The 25,009-nt window shown below is 37.1% G+C and overlaps 1 protein-coding gene across 3 annotated transcripts in view; it reads left to right on the top strand.

Moving 5' to 3' along the window:
- Positions 1 to 25,009, top strand: part of DPP10 (dipeptidyl peptidase like 10) — a 548,469-nt gene that overhangs the window by 464,337 nt on the left and 59,123 nt on the right. For all 3 annotated transcript variants that reach the window (XM_056350156.1, XM_056350155.1, XM_056350157.1), the window contains exons 6-7: positions 6,307 to 6,359; positions 6,459 to 6,540. In XM_056350156.1, coding sequence (XP_056206131.1) covers positions 6,307 to 6,359; positions 6,459 to 6,540 — 135 coding nt within the window. The remainder of the gene's footprint in view (positions 1 to 6,306; positions 6,360 to 6,458; positions 6,541 to 25,009) is intronic.

The raw sequence follows: 25,009 nt of genomic DNA, 5'->3' as shown, positions 1-25,009 counted from the left end.
TTTGCACTGCAGTCCTAGCAAAGTCACATGTGTTAATGCTCATAAAAAGAAAATGAGGAATACAAGTTTGTTATTTGAATCTTGATCTGGGTGTTTTTGAGAGCAAGAAGTTGCTGCTTGAAATCCTGATGGCATAAGGCAAAGACTAACACCCTCCCAGTGTAACTCATTTGCTTTCAGCAGACTACCACAAAGGATGAAATCTGGCCAGAAATACTTTGGTGTTCTCCAAATATGTAGCGGAATAAAGTTTGTATATGACATTAATGACCTGCTCAAAGTCTTTTTCTCATTTTCATTGCTGGGACTCTGAATTACACTAGTGTACACCGAGCAAAACTGAGAGTAAAATATCACTGGCTAGAGGACAAAGAATTTAGATAATAATTTACATAATTTATATAGCTAATATATATACTATGCAAAACAATATATTTTGATAATAATTTACATAATTTATATAGCTAATATATATACTATACAAAACAATATATTTTGATAATAATTTACATAATGTATATAGCTAATATATATAGACTATACAAAACAATATGTTGTATAATTTTGTATCATTTGTATAGGCTGCAATTTTTTATAGAGAGTGAATTTGAATATACAGTAACGACTTACTGAAAGTACATGATACAATATTTTGTTTGGCTCATTTCATGCTAGCTGAAAATTGAGTAACAAAAGTCAGATCTCTTTGATACAACGGAGTATGTTATTGAGCCATCCGGCCTCCTTTTAGTTTTAATTTGTATGTTGTCGCACTGTGTGCGGGTACTAATTGCCCTCTGAAAATGCTGTGGCTGGATCATTAGTGTTGTGCTTGAGAAGCTGTGCCAAAGCCCTGCATCGTGAGCCCATGCACAACTAGCTGAGCGTTGCACTTCATTGCACTCCCGGTTAAATGGGGTTAAGTTGTGTGGAGTTAGATGGGTTGCGTGGGTCTGTGGGATCGACTCACCCAAAGTCGTCAACATGGTCTCACATTGTCTGCTATGTCACTTGCTTCTGATGTGACTGTGTCGTAAGTGTAGTGCATTAATTTCAGTAATGCCTTCAAAAGGCCTTGGTAACGATCCTGTGCATCTGTATTTCGTTATCCTCCCCTCACATTCTCTCCGCTCTGAGTCTGGTGCTGCCTTATTATTGTAGTTCATGGCATGTTCTGCAGGCTCCATTTTTCTCCCACTATACTTTTATCCCAAAGGCAGAAGAGGAAGCAATACATGTTTGCATTTCTTTTCCTAAATTGAGTTTTTGAGTTTTTAGTGAAGGGTTATTGAAGGTTTGATCTTGGAACTGTGAATTGAGGTTCTGTGTGCCATTGTGTGGGAGCACTTCCTTGCATGAATGGTGAATAAAATATTGGTTAACATTTATCCTGGCCTTGTAATCGCTTTACCATGGCAAAGTCTTTTGGTTCAGTTTTGAGCATAAGTAGATTTTTCAGTAATTCTTCAAATCCTTAATTCCATTGTAGAAAAGAGGATGAAGGCAAAATCCTACTCATGTTGCGGTTCTTCAAACTGTGTATGCCAGGCAGTAGTTGCTCTGTCTGGCACTCACTGAGCCAGTTTGAAAACTTTCCAAACCATTTCACTAATGTATTATGAAAGATCTTAAAAAGTGAGAACAGCCATGGATGAATGAAGAAGCGAATGTCCTTGTCAAGATGTATTCCTGTTTCCTTTCCCTTGATTTCTCAGTTCCACATGCATTTTGTGATATATACTGTAAAACAGGTTATTAATTACGAAGGTTCATTTTTACTTTCAGGTAGTCCTTTTTTTCACCTGCATTCAGGAATGTTTGTTTCTCAGTAACGTTGTTTATAGATGTGATGGCCTGAAGAGATATTTGAGCCAAGATTTGTGGGAAAAGGTAGTATCTTTTATTAGAGCAACTGATGTAGCTGGGAAAAAAGCTTTCAGGCACACAAAACCTTTTCCAGGTCAGGTTCTCTTAGCTCTGAGCTGCCTAATAACTGACTTACGCCAGTGAAGCAATAAAAGCAGTTTCTTGATCTTTCTCTTTTTATGAATAATATTATTTGGGGGGGCATCCATATACTGCAGCAGTTAAAACTTCCCACATTCAGAATAGTAATCTCTTAAAATACTAGATTTTGTTTTCCATGAGATCAGAAGTGTAAATTAACCCATAAAAGTTCCGATACCTCACTGATGGATCATAAAGGTCTGTATGATCTTGAACCTGATTTGAGAAACTGCCTCTCTTTCCAAGTCAATGTGTGTGTTTTGAGATAAGTGGGATGGGCATGATGGCATATTCTGCAGTTTCAGTTATTTAGTGATGCTCTGCTCATTATCTTGTTTTAATTAATAGGAATGGCATAGCTTTTAATTTTTTTTTTTTCTTATTTGCTAGGTACAGTACGAATAAATAGATATCTACCATAGGAATATTGTGTGAGAGAGATATACCCATTTGGCTGGTATATTTTGGAATAACTGAAAGTATTACTACAGATGCTGCAATTTTCAGTGTATTTCATATACTGTCACTTTTTATCATTCTTGCTCAGACTGAGTGCTGTTATGCCCTGTGAGAAGTCTTTTTTTGAACCTGAAAGGGGAAAGTGAAAGTGAAAGAATATAATTGGTTTATAATATAGGAATATTATTATAATTGGTTTGTAATGTAGGAAATAATATAAAGGATGTGTCAAGATCTTTGGCATGCCCAAGCATTTTGTGCTTATAACACTGCAAGGTTCTAATGTCCTCAGCTTTCCTCCGTTCCCCTGGAGCTGAGAGCCCTCAATATCCTTTAGAAATACTGCTGGTGAGGTTTTCTTGGTAGCTCTTTAGCACAAACAGTGTTCTGCTGAGGGGTGTTTCACAAATTGCCCAAGGACAGCAAACTGATTATTTCCTGGAGTATAGTACAGAATTAGCTGAGTGTATTTGGCTAAGTGTATAGGGCACATTGTTTTCCTGCATCTTGTGGGCTATGCATTGAGTTCCATGACAGTACTTATTTTTAGAAACCTTAGAAAGACAAAGACATTCCTTGAAAGGTAGAAAAGAAAGGACATGCAAGACTCAAAGCAGTATGTCATCTAAAAGTTCAGATCGTGATTGATAAGTGTGGGTTTTTTATTGTTGGCTGTTGACTGAATAATAAATTGTTATTTCAATAAGTTTTGACTGGAGCAATTTGTCTTTAAATACTTTTTTCACCTTTTTCTTTTAGGTCCTTTGTAATATAGTTCTGTAATTTTATTTTCTTCATACACAAATGCAGCTAACTTTTCCAATGTTGAACAACATCACAGGGACGTCTGTCTTCAGTTTATAAATCGATGAAAGAATGAATTGAGAAGAAATAGATGATATGCAACAGTTGTTACCTATCGCATTCCATGGCAAAAGAAAAAAAATAAATAAATTATATTGAAGGGGAGGTTTGCTGTCTGCTTGATCTAAAAAGCCATTTTTTTGTGATGTCAGATGTGGTATGTTAGGGATGAGGAGATGTGTGGTCCTAGCTACTGACAAGGCTCTAGGCAAAAGGAAGCCAAACAGATTAAGCCTATATACAAAACTACAAGAGCTTCTTAGGAACTTACTATATAAGCCAGACTTGAAAGGGAAAGATTTTCTACATCCTCTTTTTTTCAGGTTTTTTTTTGGTTGTTTTTTTTTTTTTATTTATTTTGATAATGATTGTGTTTCCATATGTGGCTATTGCAAACAGGATGAATTTTAAAGGTATTAATACTTGTAACACAAAGATATTAATACCTTTACGTAAACATGTAGATAGAAATTTTACCATAAGGCAAGAGGAGAGTTTACACATGAAATATGAAGTAGTGTTCTTCTTATAACATATTTTCTGTTAAAGCTGTCAAAACGACTTATCAGTTTAGCATGTCTTATTAAAATACAGTCTGTCTAATAATATACTTTTAAAATACTTCTATTGTAAATACTTGTCAGCCCTCCACATGTTTTCTGTGATGTACTTTTCTCTTTTTCTGGAAGCGCAAGAGACCCATTCCTCTTCACTGTAAGTGCCTATATGAGACTGTCCCCTGTAACAGCTGCTGACAAGGGCCCCTCTGCATAACCTCTGACGATGGATGCCCTGTGCAGAAACCACCATGATTTAACCATTTATGGCCCTTTGAGCTGCTATCTCTTACCTCTAAACAATGTAAGATTTATAAAAGAAAGCAGGAACTTTGAAGCTAATGGTTTGTCTTATTGTCTTACCAGCAGTACTTGAATAACTCTATCTTGATAGGCCCTCAGGCATGTCATTACCAAGTTTATTTTTCCAAGAAACACCACTGAACTTGTGACATGTAAGCAAGCAGTCTCCTTCTACTATATATATAATTAGATGTATATGTATGTATAATATAGAGACATGGTAGTAGATATGTTTTTCATAGTTATTTAGAGAAAATCAATCAATTTACTTAAATATTCTTCTTCGTGCCTTTCAACCTCCTACAACAATCATAATATTATTATTTTTTTTTCTATTTCATATATGTGTGATTCTCCTTACTGAAGTGACACTTTCAATGTTAATCATCATAGACTTGGAAAATGGAAGTGTCCAGAAGGGAAATTCAAGTGTTGCACAAAGTACAAGTTCCTAATCTTACAGACCTTTGTGAGTTTCTTGCAGCATCATCCAGCAAGGATTTAGGACATGCTAAATTCTTGGGGTGTGTATGGGGAACTAATAATGGAAACAGGATCAGCAGAAAAATGTTTCAGATAGTTCTGTTACTGAATAGCCTCTAGACAAAATAACAACCTCTGAAACCATTCTGATGTGATAGTGGCAAATTCCAATGTCTCTTTTCATATGTGTTCCTCCTTTGTCTCTTCAGAGGCAATACTGAAAGTTACATGGTGCAGATAATACAAACTAAAGAGTTCCCGACACATATATCTATATCAAGGTTTCAGTTGTACAGCTGTATCTGTTTCCATCTAACTGGAACCAGCCTGACACTGTCCAGAAGTCCTTCATGTGCCAGGCAGAAATACTATCATTTTGTAGACCTGAAGCTACAGTAGGTCTAGTGGATGTCACCTTACATTTATCTCTGTCAGTAGTTTACATTAAAAAGAAGAGTTTATTTTATGAGTAATAATTAGTCACAAACATATTTTATATTCCAAGACCATCAGGTAATTTAAATTTGTAATAAAACTAATTAATACTATGGAATTATGCTATTTTCATAATGTGAGACATAGTGGTAAAGAAATGAGCTCAGTTAAAATCAATCCCCTGAGCCTGGAAGACAGTAAAATGTCAGTTATTCACATAGATGTATAGGAAAATGTTCGACTTTAGAGAAAACATGTAACAGTTTGCTTTGATTTATCAGTTTGGTGTGGTGGGACATCACATTATACACTCTGCCATGCTGTTCCCCACCATGAACCCTTTGGGTACATTAGGCCCTGATATTTTGCACCTAAATGACAATTTCATTCATTTCAGTTGACTTCAATAAAATTTTCAACGAGTAAAGACAGCAACATAAGACTGTACATTACAATTGCTTTTCTGTTCTATCCAGACAATCCTGGGGTTTCTGAGACCAGAAGTTGCTGGTAACTTCCTGATGAATTAGGAAGGCTTACTGACAAATAGCTCTTTGTTTTACCCAAAATGTTACATATGAAAAATAAACTTTCCCCAGATTTCAAAGTCAGTCAAACAAAATGAGACTGAAACATACCTAAGGAAAGCCACACCAAACAGAGCCCCAGCAAGCGCTCAGGTTTTCTATTCTGTTCCATGAGCCATAGCCCAAAAGTTGTTCAGGCTATACCTAGCAGGTGGTCAGGAGAATATAATACAACCCCGTGTCTGTCTGCACTTCAAGTAAAAAACTGTGACGCCTGTACAGTTGTTTTGACCATAACTTGATGAAGAAATATAGGTAAAAGTGATTTATTTTCCTAATGTATGTTCTTGGGGTTGGGGTTTTTGTTTGTTGTTTTTTTTTTTTTAAATACTTTTGTTAACAGGAGCACAGATTTTTCTGATTGGGACCCTTTCTGTGCAGTTGTACAGGTTAAGTGGCTGGTTAAATTAATAGCTCACTTTGTGTCCTTCATACAGCATTCAAACTCTGGCTCAAGTCTATTGGTTATAATTAATTCAGTAAAATCTTTCTTTCGGTAATAAAGATATTGGTGTTTACAGGGATTGAAAGACTGTGACTCTCATAATGGTAGTCTGTTTAATCCAGTATTTGTTTTTGTAATTCTCATGTTTTCTTTTTTTTTGTTACAGGTTTTTCATTATTCTTATACAGCTTCGTATGTGATTTATAACATACACACAAGGTAGGTCACATTGTTTTTTCAATATGATGTTATTGTTGGTGGTTCTATACATAAGGTGATGGCAGCGTGTTCAAGTAAAAATTTTTGCGTTTTTTCAAGGGAAGTTTGGGAGTTAAACCCTCCAGAAGTAGAGGATTCAGTTTTACAGTATGCAGCCTGGGGCGTCCAAGGACAGCAACTGGTAAGCACAGTCATTAAAAATGCTATAGTTTAATAATGTATTAATACTCCAGACAGACTGAAGTTTAAAAAAAAAAATAAATTAAAAGCCTGAGGATAATTTTTGTTATATATTTCTGCATGATGCTAGTATGGTCCTGCTATAGCTTTTAGAGGATCTATTTATTTATTCATTTTTATTAAAGACATGTAATCATGCCTTTCTAGTCTAATCCAAATAAGCAATTTGTACAATCATTGGAAGAAGCACATCTTTAATTGTACAGTTATTGAAAGAATCACATCTTCATGCAAATATGCACTCAGGTAATTTTCAGAATAACCATTTTTGTGGCTACTACTATGAGGGAAGGAAATCTGAAGGTGTAGAGAAGTTTTCAAGTACAAGATCAATGAAAACTGTGGGTAAAAGCTTAACACCCAAAAATGAATGTGATGGATTCAATGAAAAATAGTGTTTTCATTTCAGTATGAAAATTGCTGCCAAGGTCAGTTGTGCTATGCTGAATTCATAATAATGAAACCAGAAATGCTGTGTTTCATATATTGTTTTCTACCAAAAGTTTTACATTTTTTTATGAACATAAATCATCCATTATCATCATAACTGACCTCAATATGAGAAGAAAAAAAATTGTTTTAGAACAGCAGTGCTTTTAAACTGACTTGTGTTGCTAGTTGAAGAAGAGAGACTTATAAAAGCTCCAACTCTGAACAAGAAATTCAAATAATCCTTGTTACAATGTTCTAATAAGCTCACTAATGCCCACAAGGTATGATCCCTAAACCTCTATGAATGTCTGACTTGTTCATGCAGAGAAGCTCTAAGTTGAATGTCTGGAGAATATGCCCTGTTGCGTATAGCATTCATCAAGATGGTGGGACTGTAAAAAATGTTTCTGGTTAGAATGTATTGCATTAAGCAGGTGGAAGCAGGAAGGAAAAAGAAATTGGAACATGCTTAGTATGTTTTAATAATTAACCACATTAATTTATTTATAATGAGAGTATGGTGACAGGATTTATGTTGACAAATATGTAGGTTATTTACCAGGCAGTATTACGGAACATGGCAACCTATGTAGGTTGTAGCAGAAGGGTGATGCATTTGCAAAACTGAACAGAATTTAAAAGTATTTTAAATTAAATTTCAGTTCTTCTGATTTGTCTGTGCTATACCTCTGATTAGTAATCTCAAATACAACTAAAATCACATGTGGTGATTACTGAGAAATGATTTTTTTTTGTTTTTCTGAGATGTATCTTAAGAACAGGGGCAGACTTAGCAATTATAATCTTCAGGAAAACAGTAAATCAGAATAATGCTATCTTTTTTGCTTAGATTGCCATTCTGGAAATATGTACGAGTACTTACAGATATGGGCACAGGTGGACTGCTATTAAGTCTCAGAACTCCAAAAAAATAGGTGGTCATTTTAGATATAACCTTAATCATCCAGATTTGAAAACATGGGCATAATTCATACTTCAGTGAAGATAACATTACTCAACTTTGTTAATGTCCCTAGTAAAGTTAATGTCATGCTTTAAAAAATGTCTGCTCTACTGCAGGGCTTTATGGTGCCATATGTTCTGCAGAATTAGGAAATAATAACTTTGATTAAAACAGAAAATCTTCTGTGCACTCTGAATGATACTGAGTGTTGTCATACAGATGTACCCCTGCAATGACAGCGTGCTGAAGCCACTTCCATAAGAACTGCCAAGGAGGATGTCCTCCTGAAGCTGTTTATGTGGTAAAAGGAGGGTTTAAAGTGGCAGAAGTGCCTTGCCACATTACTGTCCCACTTCAACAGCAAGCCAGAAATGTAGAAGCAGCACAAATGAATAAAGGCTGTTGTGAATAATGGCTGTTGCTGCCCAAAGGAACAGCTGCCTCTAGCAGAAACAGGCCAGTAGAGATCATTCCAGCAGAACAGGTTAGGCAGAGGAACGACGTGCGACTGAGGATGAATTGCCGTGATTCTCAGTTATAGAATTTGTCACTGAACAAACACTTCATCGGTGAGTTTTGAATAAAGGTAGTGCAGGAAGCAGCCAGCAGTGAGGCTGGGTAGACAGCAAGTCATATAGGGAGAGGTCTAAGGTGTATGAATCTGTCAGCGGGAGCTCCGGGTAGCACCTGTCTGGGTTCAAACAAAGGTGCAGTCTCACAGATCTGTGTTACCAAACACACTAGGATTGGTTTACCAAAGTCCCCTCCTAAACAATACTTATATGTCTTCCATATAATAAGGACATAGTAATAATTCATAATAAACCAAACAATCAGTGGAAGATATACTCTAAACAAAATAATCAAGTTATGGTAACCTGAGTAATCTCCAAGAGTTATTCATTACAACTGAAGAACAAGCAGGGAACAAGTTAACTTTATCTAGATAAATTTCGTCTAGAACAACCCATGACACGTACCCTGTGGCTATCACATAAACCAGGACTGTGTAGCTCGCTAAAGGGAAGAGGACTAGCGCCCTTCCAGGTGCAGTGCAGAACAGGACAGCAATACCGTGGCCATGACTGGTCAGCAAAATTAGCACAAGATGTGAAACACAAGGCACAGGTACATCTGACTGAGCTAAAGAGCCTAACTTTATGCTATAACTGTTTGGAATGTCCTGGGTTAAATCCATTAACTTGGACAAACTATTTTCAGTAGATAGACTGGAGTGTATAAGATACTCCCCAATCCTTAGTTCTGCAGAAGACCTAAGTAGCGGTGTAGCCTACACAGGAATCTTAATTCGAGTTCCTCAGATGAGGGAGAATTGTCAAGAGTTTCAAATAGATGATATAAGAAGATGAAAAGAAAAATAATAGAAATTAAACACTTGAGCAGGACAATTTGTATGCAGCCTGGAACTTCGAGGAGGGAATGTGTCTGCAGTGAAATCAAGTATACAGTAATGCTTTACATCCTTGTGAAAATCACACATCAGTCTAAGTTGTCGACTGCTATGAATAATTTCTAGGGCTCGCTAATGGGGTGGTAGGCCACATGTGGCTAGTGAGGAACAGCAGAGTTAGGTTTATGTCAGATATCAGATGACTGGACCATAGTACCATTGCTTTGAAGCTACCATGGTGGTTGCAAGTTATTTCTGTTTCTTGTTATTTACCTAGAGTAGAGGGTTTTGTGAAGATTAAGAGAAAAGCTCAGAGAAACGTCTGCTGTTTGAGTCGTGACATTTTGGTAGTGAAATTGAAAATGTTTGCTATTGTGGAGAAGAAACTTTTATCTAATGAATTAATGTGTTTTAAGGTCACATCACTGTTATTTATGAGAACTGTTTTCAAGGTCACACTCTTTAAATTGCTATCTTTTAACTGTGTTAAAACTGTGCCAGATATAACGCACCATTCTGTGTGTCTTCATATGTTAGGGAGCTGTTTATGTATTTGCTAAATATTTCTCATATTTGATTAAAATTTTGGAAGAGATCAGTTGATTATCTCTTTGCCTCACCTCTGTAGAATCCATTACCACAGCATTAAGTATTTCCAGCTTATTTCCATAAGTATTCCAGTATAAAAAACCCACCACAACTAGATGCCTAATTGGTTTCATCAACATTTTTCTGCTTCCAGTTTACTTGATTAGAGACCTCATTCAGTATGTCTGAGAAAGAATTATCCCATACCTGGTAGGAATGGTATGGGATACTTAATCCACATTTGAAAACATTGGCATAATTCATACTTCAGTGAAGATAACATTACTCAACTTTGTTAATGTCCCTAGTAAAGTTAAATGTCATGCTTTTACTCAGGAGAAAGAATCTTTGGAGGGGTTTAAAGGGCCTCTGTTGCTGAAAAACCCAGTTTTTGTCCAGTGTTCTCTCTACTTTACCTTGTGTTTTCCAGTAGTTTATAGCAAAGGTTTGCATGTTTCTGTTCTGGACCTGGCTTGTATCTGAGACAGGAGATATCCCTTTCTGTCTGGATCTGTCTATGGAGATGTATCGTAGCAGAAGCCTGAATATAAAAGCTGACCTCTGGTCCCCAGTGTAAGCAGAGTTTGCTGTGAAAGGTGCAGTGTTACCTGCAGTGCTTCTTGTGGTATGGTTAGTTCTTCTGATTAGTTCTTGGATGGATTACTTCAGGTAGCTTCCAGTAAAGTGTGGTTACATGTTGTTCAGTTTGACATAGCTTTTTCTTATAAGTTTTACACAAAGTTTCTTCTTCCTGGGTGGTAACATGTTGTTTATTTTGTATTAAGTACTTTATTTTCACTTTGTTCTATGAACATATATCCATGCTGGTCACTTTGCCTTTGCATTTGTAATAGGTATTTTATGTTATTTCTTGCATTCACCTCATTTTTCTTTTGATATATTAAGTGGTTTTGAAGGTAGCTTGAGTTATATGTTTGGATGGATCAGCATAAATAATGATCAATTGACTTATGTGTGAATGTCTATGCATAAATAAATACATAATTTAACAAAGAAGAAATCAAGAAAATATAAAGCTATCCAGAATACTAAAAAGATGATTTTGTAGAAGCTTGATGGCTGTTTTTGTCAAAATTTGATGCTCTTCAAAAAACATAGCATTATCAAATAGTAGGACTGAAGATGAGCTTTTACTACACTTTAATGTAATTTAGGTCATCATTGTGTAGAATTACCTATTATCCTGTGTACGCAAAGAACAATTTGATGACTGTAGCTGAATTGTGGATTCTGGATGGTCTCATCTATTTGCAGAAAATATTTTAAGTATTAGAAAATAAGAAATTGCCCTCTTGTTCCAAAAAATGGAACAGGTTACTGCAGATAATAGGATTTTGAAGCTGAAGCTTTTACAAAAATAATGGGGGCGGGGGGAAATCTAGTGAAAAAGGACCTCGCCTTATATTAAAACTACCCAAAACCAAGCATACAAACAGAAACCCAGAAACAAAATGAACAAAATCTGCTGTAATTGCTATTAATAAATGTATCAGTTCAAGAACTCCCTATCCCTCTGCTTTGTGATCAGTAGCCATTATCCTGGTTGTCTTGTTTGGAGGTTCATTTTTGCCTTCCCTATTGCCCCACAAAAATGCAAATATCTATCAGACTGTTGAATTGCTGTATTAACATGACATTTCCTTAGTATTGCCTTCTTTTCAAAATTTTAGCATTTTTCTGTGGCTTTCAAATACTGTTTGAGATAATAAACATACTGCAGCAGGAAAGTTCTTTGATGTTATAACATTTGCCAAGTACCCAGATAAGCACAAGAGTAATTTTAGTAAATGAGAAATTAGCAGGACTGTGCTAGACACACACCTTACTCAACAGAGGCTTTAACAGCCATTAGTTGCTGAAAGCTTCATTTACTATTTGCTCTATCAAGGGTCAAAGTACAACTACTATAAAAACTGGTAACTATCATTTCTGTAAAATATTTGCCACGTGTTTCCTTTTTGCATAATTAATGCTGTGGATACTTGGCACCCCCTCCTGGCAAAAACACTTCCATTTGCAAATGAAGAAGAAAAGATCTTTCAGGGTTCATGAGCCAAGTAGAAGCTTAATTAATGCTAATGTAGTAAGTCCTAAATAAATATATTTAATCTGCTGTTTTGATTTTCAAAGTCTTTTGCTCTTTTGAATTGCTGTATTTTTTATGAGTAACTTAAAATCACATATGGAAATGTCAAGGCTTTATTTCATCTTTCCTTTTAATCATGATGGTAATGAGGCAAATGGCAGTAAAACTGAGAGGAAAATGTCTGCTTGAATTTATTCTGAAAACCAGAAATAAACAAGAACATTTTAATGTGACATTAACCTCAGGTATGATTTCTTATTTAAAATATATGAGGGGCTCCTTTCAGAACTTCTGTATTTCACAGCATATTTGGAGATCCTTAGTCTTGCTGAGGATGTTTCTATGAAGAAAAGGAACCTGAACAGTTGAGCATTGCTCACCTAGTTGAGTCTTTAAGGGATTTGACCATAATTCTAGCAAATGCTGAAGTCATGTCTTCCAGAAGGCAATGAGAAATTAAGGAGGGTATGTGAGCTTTTTAATTTTATCTTCCAAATATTTTTTATTACATTTCTAGATTCCAGCTGGGAAACTTACTGCATCAGAAGCTGAGGATTTGAATGAAAAAGTGAAAATATTTACAGAAAAATGCATACAAAAAGGCTCTTTTAATAGCAACTTTTGACCAACAACTAGATTGTGTATGATTTTTGCGAGGCTGTGCATTCCAGTATTTTATTCATGTTAGATGAAATGTGCTAAATTATTAGATTCTGTTATGAAGTGATATGAAACCCATTTACTAGCGTACTTCCAAAAACTTTCTGCTGTTTTATTTTTGATACAAGAACTGAGTCACTTTTATCAGAGTCACGGTGAACATGACCAATGTAATATTTTACTTCACATAAGAATTAGTTACCTAAAAGATAAAACTGTATTCCTCCTAAGCTTCTGCTACCCATTTGATTTCCTTTTGGATTTCTCCAGCTAGCATTGTAAAATGTATGGTTTTTGCCTTTCCACCTAAATAATTCAATTAAAAATTAAGTTATTAGTTTCTCTGAAGGTATTCTGCTGAACTAATTTTGATTTTCGATTATTAATTTCTAGGTGCCCACACCACTTAAATATAGATTAAGTTGGAGGAGAAGATAAGCATTAAATGTATGTTCTCTAGTTTCAAAAGTAATTCTCAATATGAAAGCAGTTTTCTCCATCTCAGAAAAGGGGAATGGAGAATGCAGCCAGAAAAAAAAAAAAAAAGTCAGTTTTGGAAAACAGGGAAAAATACGTTTCTACATATCAAGTTTGGATATATTCAATGAAAGTTTTGTGATCTCTAGAAAGCAGAAATGGTTACAAATAGAACCAAGGCTAAGTTGAGCATAGAAGTGCTTCATCATTTTGCTTAGTGAAATGCAATGAACGTGTCCTGGTATCAAAGGTAACTTAAAAATATTAGCTATTAGGGATTAGATATTTCTAGCCCTTTGTGAGAATACCTACTTGGCTGTATCAAAAAATGTGAAGAAATAATGAGAAAATCATGTTTTATAGGAGCATTATTCTTCTACTACTGCTTTTCATGTGGAACAATAAAAGGCCCAGCAGCTTTATAGTGAACAAATTGAGAGGGGAGATGAAAGATGTTTCCTTTTCCCTTTCCCTGATTCTTATTCTATTTTCACTGCCCTAGCATGCAGCTAATATTTGAACCAGTATGTAAGCTGCGCACACAGGTAGTGCACTTTTCTCTCCAGTCTCATGCCAATAACTCTATTGTAAGCAAATATACAGGAAATGTGACGTATCATTGTGCTAGACAGCAAATTATTTTTTCATGTAGATATATGTGTTTGTGTGTGTGTATTAACGTATAATAAACACAGTCCCACAAAGACACATGCAAACAAGCATAGACACCCACGTTTGATAAAAGCAATCATCACAACTTTTCTGCGCAGCAGCCTGCAGGGAGCGATCAAAATAGCAATACGTGCCTCTCATCTAGACTATCATGTTGTTCGACATGTGTATGTGTAACAAAGCATATCTGAATATTCACGCTTCTGTCTGTTAGCTAATATTAACTGAAAGTCCCATGGCTCATAAAATAGGACGGCTGTGCTTCTTGCGTGAAAATTGTGTAGCTTTAGGTAATGCAAAACCAAGAAAATTATACTTCAGAAGTCTAAAATTCTTAAGAAATAGCCACCCGTACAAACTAAATACACAGTAAATATGAAGAAAGGTCAAAATCTGATCGAACCTTTTGCAGAGTTGGGAAAGTTTAGATAACAATTTTTATTATGGACTGTGTTTTCGTATAACTCCAAAATCCTACCCAAAACCATTGCAGGCTTACCTGTGTCCATGGATCATATAATCACTTAGTCATTTAATATTTTTTATATGTATATGTGTGTGTGCATGTATGTGTGTCTGTATATATATATATATATATATATAAAGATGTGCTATACCACAGGATGAGGTGGAAAATTTATCTATATTGATCTTTTGGTAAAGCAATGTAATGTAAATATATAGTTATCTTATCTGTGAGGTAAGAAAAAGAGACACATTCTATTCTCTATTCCCTCCTTACCACGCAGGGAAAAGAACGGGGGAAATCTGCTATGGTAAGGCACCAAAATGTCAATTCTTCAAATTATTTAATTTGACATTTCTAATGCCTTTGTGGTTCAGGTTCTAAGTCAAAGGTTGTTTTAGCCAGTGGTAAACACAAATTTTATTTACCTTTTGTAAAATTTTTGCAGAAGACTTGCAAAATACTTCTGAGTCTTTGTGGTGGTACCAGTGCCTACAGAGTTCAGCTACGAACAAGCTGAAGGGATAAAACCACCTTGGCAGCAAAACCCCCTGAACTCTTGCTGTGTGGCAAGGTTCCTCTGGCTCTTCTATTCATAGGTTCTGTTTGCTCTATGGTAACATTTATTTTCTCCTTTGGCACATAGTGTTCATCAAAAATATAGACAGGTTTCTGTCTAGTGAAGTGACAGTGACTCCCCTTTTCAGCAGGGTTGGACCTCCTTTTCCCCTTATGATAGTTGACCTCGAAAGTTAGTTCCGTTGTTCCAGTGGTCAAGGTGGGATATCCTGGCTCAGTTTAGATCAATGGGCTCTTTACATCAGTCAACCAGAATGTTACTCATCCCATATGGGTAAAGGTGGAGTAGATGGTCCTTGTTATTATTTAAAAAAGAAAAAAAGAAGCTGTGTATACTTCATGAATGATGATGTCATGACTCCCTGTTGAATCTCTATCAGCAAGACAGCTGTGATGAGGAGAAAAAGTCCAAACAGAGTATGAGCACATAGCTTTGAACATGTTCAACACACCTGTACGCTCTTTCTATTTTAGCCAAGTCCTTCTTGAAAAAGAAAAATTAAATTCCATCATCACCAAGCTGTAAATGTCCTTGCATGGTTTTATCTTTCCTGCAGTGAGGTTATGGCTTCCCTGCTGTATTTGCACTGAAGGATGAGGGTAGATTAAACTCCCACCACACTGTGGTAAGTCTTAAGCTTTCACATCGACTCAGCCTGAGCCAGAATGTGACACGCAGAGGACTGCTTGCAGATGTGTAATTGTGCGGAGCATATATTCACTGAGTGTATATATTTGACTGCTTCAAGGTCAGGACAGCCCTGGAGAATAAGGCTTAAAAAGTCAGGTACACTGTTGATTTGTAAGAGAAAATAAAGCATTAATTGGCAGGGAGGAAAGAAGGCTGAAGGACCTAGCAATCGACTAGCAAACACAACTCTGTGGAAACAAACTGGTATTAGAAAGGTCTGTATTAAGCTGGTGGAAATGGCATTAATGAGGAAAGCAGAAACCTGTGTAGGTCAAAGTATTTTTCACTTTAGTTGAGTGCTAGGGTATGGTGAAGAAGTAATACACTAATTGTATTCATGTGCTCATATAAATGCGTTACATACGTGAGCAGGGCTTGATCAGTAGTAACTAATAGGTATTGGCCATATAGATAGTATTGCAGAACACTGCACATGTTTTCTTCACCGTTTATGGCAGGTGCCAGTGCATTTTCAGAAACAGAAGAGAGAAATTTTGTTTGGAAAGAAAGCAAACAGTTATTTTCAAGTGTTGCTTCACAGACTGAACTGTCCCAAACAAATGCTGTTATAAGCGTTAGTCGGAAATTTGTCATTCCTATTTGTCTCATTCCTAATGAGATATTTTAAGGCAAATGAGCTTGTTTTGAGTGCCATGTCTGTATGAAGTGGTAAATGGCTGTGGAATCTATACAGTAGATGTCATCCACTAAAATCTGGATCATTTTATCATAAGGACATCTGGCAATTTGAACACTGTGCACAGTGGGGAGATGAAGGCACACATACCAGATGACAAGATAGGCAGGGTCAGCAATAGTAGCTGAAAGGACAAAGCTTTGTGTTAAACTCTGCTTTGGTTTCTCATGTAGAAGATGCTGAGAGGCATCCTGGATTTGAATGATGTACAAAGTTCTCAGAGATTGTCTACTACTGTAAGAATAGTAGAAAATGGAAATACAACTTTAACGCACAGCATTTTCAATTCTGTCATGGTTTTACTTTGGTCCTTGCTGTCAGGATGCTACTTGGTTACATTTTGTCAAAGAAAACATAGAAAATTCTTCCTCCAGCACCCAGTCCAGACAGTTATATTTGCCCTGTTTCCCAACATTGACTTTTTTGTTCTGGAGTAACAAGGTTGCAAATGTTTCATTTTAGCTTCTGTTACAGATTGATCCATCTGGGCATAATTGAGTGCTTGATATCAGTGTGAGATGAGCCTTTGAAATACCAGAGATAATTTTAAAAGATTTTATGGTAAAGGCAGATTATGATTTTATTATAAGTCTGTAGGACCAACCGAGGCATGTAAGAGTGACATTTATGTCCACGCTGTTCCATGCTGGTTCATTAGTCAGAAGCTATCAGTAAATGCAAAGAACAAGGAGTGTGGGTTCCTGAGCATGCACTGTTTATAGATAAGTCTGTTACTTTACATCACTTACACGGATGAAAACCAAAGGGCTGAGCAGTCCAATTCCTCAGACATTTTGCACAGTGCTGCAGCCAGCATAATTCTGCAGGCAGCTCCATGGGGAGGAGGCAGTAGATCCAGACTATCAGCTTGGAGGTGAGGGAGTCTTACTGTAATCTTCTGTGCAGTAGCAAAGATTTATAAAGTAGCTTTTTGCATAGGTCATAGTTCAGATACTATATGTGATTTTGTTTATATAACATATAGCACAATGTTTGCACCCATGAGTAAGTTATCATGGGATTAGGCAGGGTATGAATTTAGTGAATGTCAAGACCCAGTGTCATTGAAAAGGCAGCATAATTATTAGCATGTGTCTAAACAAGAGGGCAATGCTTCCTCACTTTTATTTGAAATCAAGGACATAAACATGAGAGTTATCATGGAGTAGCTGATACTCTGTGAGTTCATGGCCTGGTTTATTTCTTGACATTAGTAACTAATCGTATAGCTGCATTATGAATGGGTCCTTGCTATTGTTTACAGTATATTTACAAACCATCTAAACAGTAATTAAATATGATAGCCTTGTAGACTGTTTGCAGTTGTTCAGAAACAGTTGTGCTAACACATTGCTGTGATGCAGTGGCACTAATTTAGACAGCAGGAAAGTGGTACTTCAGTGTTCTGTTGTTCATGCTATGTCTGGCAGCTTGATCACTGCAAAAGTAGAATTAACATATTGCAACTGACAAAAAAAAAAGCCAGTATATGACATTGTGATGTATGTGTTTTCAGGTCTCCATGTTTCATACTGATCAGCAGTTACTTCCTCTCTACCTTAATTACAACATAATCAAAAGGTTTGAAAGCTTCCTCTGAGAAAATTCCTGTCTAGGTCAATCACAATCTTTAGAAAATTGGTACCTTTAAGGGTGAATATAGTTATTATTGCTTACAATTATAATAATGTGGGTTTATCTATTATTTGTTTTCTGCCTCATTTGCAATGTGTCTGTTGATTTTGAAACATAGATCATGTAAGGGTAGATTTCTGTCTACTGCCATGCGCTGCTTGGGTAGCTGATGGTGCCTGCTGTGCCTAGTATCTGCATAATTTACTGGTCTGTGGTGCATGTGGAACTATGGGGTAAGAGCTGGAAAAGGTCAGAGCTGAACAGCTCTGAAAATTTGATACCAGTGTAGACTGACCAGCAAAATAAAAAAAAACTGCAGAGAGGAGATCAGAGCCATTCTGCACTATTGGAGACTTGCAAAGAAGCTGTACTGCAAACTGCGTGAGACATTTTAGCCTGCAATCACTGTTTGTGGGAGCTCACAATCTAAAGAGGCTACAGATACAGTGTAGCAGAACGGGATGTAATGTAAAGGTGCTTGGCAATAAAATTCCATAAAAATTTCCTTGAAATTGGCATCCTGTAATGTATGTGATCTAAAGAGAATATTTGGAAGATGTGGAAAAAAAAGCTTTTTGGAAAAAGTCAGTGTAATTGTAACTGACAAAGTCACTAATGAATACTCCAACCATGCAAAATTCACACTTATAAAAGCTTTATAAGCCACTTTCCTGTGGTTTATATTATTCAAAATATAGTCTTTCTCTTTGGTTCTGGAGATTGCTGCAGGACATGTGAGAAAGACATCAGCAGAATAATCAGTCACACCAGTGAAATGCATTATAGCTGTTTTGGGTAACAATTTGCTACCTTGCATTGTATTTGCCTGTCAGTGTGTGAGCATCCCAGCTCATTACCATGGGGCTTCTTCCACAGCTTATTACTGTGGGCAAAAATGACAGTGACTGACCCTTTATCTTGCTACTTTTCCAACATGTGCAAAGTACTGCCTAGAAATCTGGTTTGTCCGTGTGCTTTTGTATACAACAGATCTCACTTTCACATGTATGGAACAATAAATCAACACCTAACTTGGAAACACCCATGGACAGAGCATTCTCAAAGGAAGGTTGGTGGTGTATGCATGCAGCCTATGAGCAGTTTGAGTGATCCCTGGGCCAGCACTTTACTCAGTAGTGTTGAATATGGGTGTTGAATCTCAAGCTGTAGGTAGAAACAAACCAAATGGCATCACAACACCAGTTCATCACAGAATACAGGAAAAGCCATGTCTTTCCTGCAACCAAATAGAGACCTAGAGGATTTCTGTGGCTCGCTGCAGCGTGTGTCCTATGGCTCTTGGCCAAAGAGGGGCTTTGATATGCACCAGGAGGTTTGGATTGCCATCATGGAACTTCTAACTAGGTGTAAAACCCAACTGTTCCTATGTAACACTGTATGTCCGGTTCTTCTGGACGATGTTAGAAGGTGTTTTCTTCCCAAAATAAGCAATTTTTTTAATTATTTTTTTTTATGAATGGGAAAAAGAAAATACGCTGTTGTCACTTTGACACACAAAACACGTAATCCTAAGTACACCTTGATCTTCAGTGGGAAGCTGCTTTGACTAAATGAGATTTTGGGAAGGGAAAAGGGCAGAAAGGGGTATGCGTCTTCTGTAGCAGTGGGTATAATAATGGTCTGGCAATTTCAATTTAAGTCTGTAAGTCCCAGGGGTACAGCAAGTGAAATCATAGATGACAAGAAAATGTTTGTTCAGTTTGGACTTGAAGAAGAGAACAGACATTGTGCTGTGACTACGAATAACGTAATCAGTGGCTCTGATAGAAAAAATGTATCAGAGCTTTGGAGGACGCTGAACAGTGGTAGAGAAGGTGCCAAGCTAGGTATTTATTTGTAATGGTAATGCATTGACAAATACAGTGGATGTTTTGCAATATTTTTTAAATTGGTGAAAACTAATTGTAAGTATCTGAAGTGGAGCTACCTGTATAATTTTTCAGATCTGTGAACCAGAAAGTTGTAGCAAATACGTTAAGTACTTAAATGAAAATTAAGCTTGTTATCTTGATAGCAAGTGTTGAAAAACCACAACCAAATGGTTTCCATGTGGATGCAAAGGTTAGATTTTAATTTCTTACTGTAATAAAAAGTTAGTTCCAATACTACTTACAAATAAAAGGAAGTGCATAGTGCATTTTCCATAACTGCGGCAAAATCAGCAGTAGGAATTGAAACCGCTTTTTTTTTTTCCAAAAAATCATTCTAAAATAATTTTAAAATTATTTATTTCTTTTGAGGTACCACTGATTTGTTTATTTAAGATCACTTGTTTGTGCTGAACTTCACATAGGGAGCAGCATGTTCAAGAAACAAACATTGACTCTTTGGATATATATAATATGTACGTATACATAAGTAATATGTAGTGTAAACACTGCCAAGCAAGTTTTGATCAATCTATTTAGCATCAAACTAATTTTTCCTCATAAGATCTATGTGGGAGGGCTCTGTGCCAGTATCTTTAACTCTCCATTTGAACTGCTATTTAAACTGGCTATATGAAAGCTATTTAAACTGTGCTTACATATTGCAGTCCTTTAGCTGTGGTCTAGGTAGCATAACAAGTGACTCTCATTCTTAAGGACGTGGTTTAGTGGTGGACTTTGCAATGTAAAGTTAATGGTTGGACTCAATGATCTTAAAGGTCTTTCCCAACCTAAGTGATTCTATGATTCTGTTGTGATTCCCCCGTTGCTGTGTGTGTTATTCCAGTGCATGCTCCAGCATGAACTCAGGACTAGGAGAAGTACAGCTGCTGTGTGTGTCATGGGATCTTCTTTCTCTTCCCGGTATGAGATTAAACTGCAAAATAGTGCTGTACCAACTTGGTGTTGTACCTGAAACTGGGAAAGTCACAGTCTGATCTCCGAAGAGCAAAGTGCAAAATTTTTGGAGCAACTAAGAAAGTATTCTTTCTTTGACTTTCTTTTGTCTAATGGATAGCCAATATTGTTTGTAATAACAGTTGTTAGCAAGAAAACATACTCATCTGGAAATCTTAGTGACTGATCTAACTAAGGGAAGTTGGATTTGGCCCTTGTTAATGTGTGGTAAGACAGGAGACAGAACAAGTGGTAAGAGGCAAGCCCAGATGGAAAAACATCTTGAAGCTTTTGAAGAATTAATTATCCAACTAATTAGCTGGCAGTCTCACAAGAAGAAGGGATATAATTTTGCTGCATGCTTAGGAAATGAAGTCTGATAGATCCTGTGCTGAGATGTAGCTATCACTCATGGTGGTGGTGGAGTCACCTGGTTAGCCAGACTATCTGTGTGGGTGCGCAGGACGACGTTTGTTTCTGCATCAGTAAGAATACTTACCCCTCTGCACAGTGCATTTGAGCGGTCTGTTATGTAGAACGTTGCACTCTGAAGACACCTGTGCCAGTCCAACAAGTGGTGAACTGTGTGTCTTTGCCAAGGTCACACATAAATATAGCCAGAGATGGGCTGCCTGAAGGTGGTTTAGGTCGATGTCTTAACAGTCATTAGCAACTGACAGAGTTCTGCAGCAGAAGCTTTTCCTGCATGCCTGAAGGTCTCCTTCTGGGCATAATCAGAAATTCCTTAGTCTTGTCATAGCTGTGAAAGGTAAGGAAGACTGTCATGTTCTCTGGGGTATTAAGGGAGAGCACTGAAGTTGTTCCAAGTTGGAATAGTTATTTATATATTTGCTGGTTAGAGAGTCAGAGGAAGAATCTGATTATTTCCTCAGTTCACAGGTAGGTCACTTACCTGTGCAGGAAGACACCAGTGCTTGTAGTATGGATGTGGGGTTTTTTAACCAAAGGTGTATTGATACAGATGCTTGCCTTGTTTCCTTCCCAGCTGTATCTGCTCAGCAGCTTTAGGGTTTGGTTGGCACCTTCCTTGAAGTAGGTATTTGTCCTGATGAATCCATGTAATGACAAACTGTGCCATTAGTCACACTCCACCATTTCTTTCCTTCAGGACAGATGCTGGATACTGAGTATTGTCTTTTTATCTTGAAAAGTTAATTTCAGGAGCTGTTGAAACTTATGTAAGGGTAATTTATGGCTGCAAAAGCCCACTGACACTTGCAGTTTACATTACATATTTCTGTTATTATTGATGGCAAAATGTGTTTGTGCTGATGGTATCAATCAGGAAGTCAAACAAATCTGCTATGCTCAAACTCTGAAGGATTAATTAGAAAGATTCACTCATTAAGTTAGGAAAATAAGTCTGTGATATATTAACCATTACAGGGCAGGTGTCCAAGTTTTCTCTATGATAAATATCAAGACAATTTTAAAGGCCGTGCTAACTAATTTTCTTCCAGTTTTTTTGTTAGTTGTTAGTGACTTCTACTATCATTTCACATCAGGTTATGTGGAAATATTAGACTGGCAATCTGCAAACATGCTTTATAGGACAGCTGCACCTTCTCAGGGCTTTTAAACTGTGGCCACGCTACAGTAAGTGTGACAGAGGCCACCAAGTCCTTGGTTGTGGTACAGAGCGGGGAGATACACCTTCAGCTTGGGCGGAGCATGACATGAGTGACTAATGTTGGTTCTAGACCCCAGGTGGTTCCCTCTCCTTGCTGGGGAACAGCAGTGGCAGTACATTATACCTATACAGTTAGTGTTTGTATAGTCTATTTTAAGAACTTGTTGCATGGTAAGCTACCTTACCATACTAATATAAAAATAAGTTTATCCATGCGTAAGTAAGAGAAAGGACTAATGCTGGATTATTAAGCCTACCTTCTTAATGTAAAGTTTGGGAGAAATTTGCCTCGGTTTGGTAGCTTGTCTCTGCAAGTGAGAACAGTGACTGGCTCTGGGGAAGGAGACAGGTTTCGTCATCAAGGGTTGCAGCTGTTTCTCTTCCACCTGAAGAAAACTGGGGTTTTGGATATAAGTACAAATCTGAACTTTGGTGCCTGGATGAATTTCTAGGACACATGCAAACGTCTGGTAGTGGCTCTGTCTCAGCGCTGCTAGGGCTAACCGGCTGCTGGCAGCCTCTGGTAGAGAAGCTGCCCCTGCTTTGGTAGCAAGCTCAAAGCCCTGATTTGCCTACAGTTACTGCTTCTGTGCAGGGTAAGCAATCACATGGTGACCCCCACACAGCTCCAGGCAGTCTGCTGTGGCCACCCAGCTGGTGAGGCAGAAGCTTGTCCTGTTGCTGATACGCCACCCTGCAATCAGAAGAGTGACTGAGTGTGGATATGCCCATGCAGAAGGCTGCAGTGGAGCACCTAAAGGGAAAACGTGGAGTATTTTTTCTGTAATTTAGTGGCTTTTCTCCGCTTGTAGTGTTTGAAATGATTAAAGACACACAGGGGGCCTCTTCAGCGATTGGCACTGGGTTTGCCGTTCAGCTGTGGGATTGCATGGCTCTGTGTTTTCACAGCTGTCTGCCATCTGGAACTAACTGCTTGGACTGGGTGCTCTGCTTCAGACCTTAACCTGAAATAAAATCATGCAATTGTGAAACATGTTGCAGACAATAAATAAGTGTTTTGGAACAAATTCATTTAGAAGAAGGTTTATGAAAAAATACTTTAGTGGCTGACAGATGTGGAAGAATGAGGAGGATTAGTGCTGTAGGTAGAACAGTAGAGCAAGCCGATCCTCAGATTCTTCAGAGTCACTTGAAATAATGTGATCATTATCAAGAATTAATCTCTCAATAGTCCAAAACATTCTTGCAGATGGTTTTCATTAACTTGAAAATATTTAATAAAATAATTGAAGAAATGCTGTGGTTTTTTCTTCATTTGAAAGGCTTGATGTGATAACCTGTGAAAAATCTCAAAGACAACAAAAAGTGAAATAATTTTGAAGGCCATAGGTTTTGATATTTATCCCTATTTACAGCATTATTATCTAAGGGTCTTAACTAAAAAAAAAAATATTAAATATTTTAAAAATACTTGGAAAATAGGTGGTGAAGCGAAGAGGTTAAGAAAATTGTAATAAATAATTTTCATATAAGATAGCCTGGTTCCACTTTGTGCCTTTTTCAATTTATTTTCTTATCATCATGCCTGAAAGCTGTGAAAGCATTTTGGGCACAAAGCCACTGATGTATTATTGAGAATACCTGTCTGATACACAGTTAGCAACCCCTCTTTTAGCAATTTTGGAAGATTCAGTAGTTACAGTCAACATTTTAGTACTCATGATGTAGTAATTAGACCCAAGTGTATACTAAGAAAAGCCCTTTTACTTGCTCCCAAATACCTGAGTGGCGATAGACTAGCAACAGAAATTTTTGGTTTATGTGACATTGCCCAAAACGCAATATACAAAGTGATGAAGTATGTGAAATCCCTACCCTGGAAACATTTGGGCACATGCTCAGTTTTACTTACTGGAGTCAGGATTTTAGGCATGTGTATTTGCAAGACTCCAAGAATATTTTGTTTTGTTTTGATCAATAATTCTTGTCCCAGTGTCATGATTTGCTGTCTGCCTTGCAGTATTTGAGAGTCTACGTCTCCGTTGTAGGAAAAGTAGTAGTTTGAGTTCTTTTCCAGCCACTTGCTCTTTCTTTCAATCAATTTTAAAGACCAAATTGTGGCTCATAAATTCAGCTTCTGTGTATGGCTGTACTGCAACTAAGCAGCAGCAGCAGCCACCACGTAAAACACAAAACTTTCCATCTAGTCCTTGTGTTCTTTAAAGAAAAGCTTTCTTTCAAGAAAGAAAGAAAAGGAAATACATTTTATTGTAGCAGAAAGTGGAACCGTACAGTTTTCTACAGATGCTACTTTGACCAGAAAGCATTGGAGGCAATGTTTAGAGAAAGAAAGCGAAAATGTACAAACCAAAGAAAAGGAACTTTTTGCAGGGAGGGGAGAGTTTCACCATAATATTTCAGGACTTCCTCTGCTTCTGGGGCCTGGGGTAGGATTTTTTGCGTGTTTCAGCTGAGGAATAGTTCCATTGCTGCTTTTAGTTGGTGGGCTCATGATAATCAACATAAAATAAAACTATTCACAATCTTGTGAACAGAATAGATTTCAAGTGGTG

This window comes from Falco biarmicus, chromosome 8, assembly GCF_023638135.1.
Source record: "Falco biarmicus isolate bFalBia1 chromosome 8, bFalBia1.pri, whole genome shotgun sequence".
Taxonomy (NCBI): domain Eukaryota; kingdom Metazoa; phylum Chordata; class Aves; order Falconiformes; family Falconidae; genus Falco; species Falco biarmicus.
This window is presented reverse-complemented; position numbering and strand designations above follow the sequence as displayed.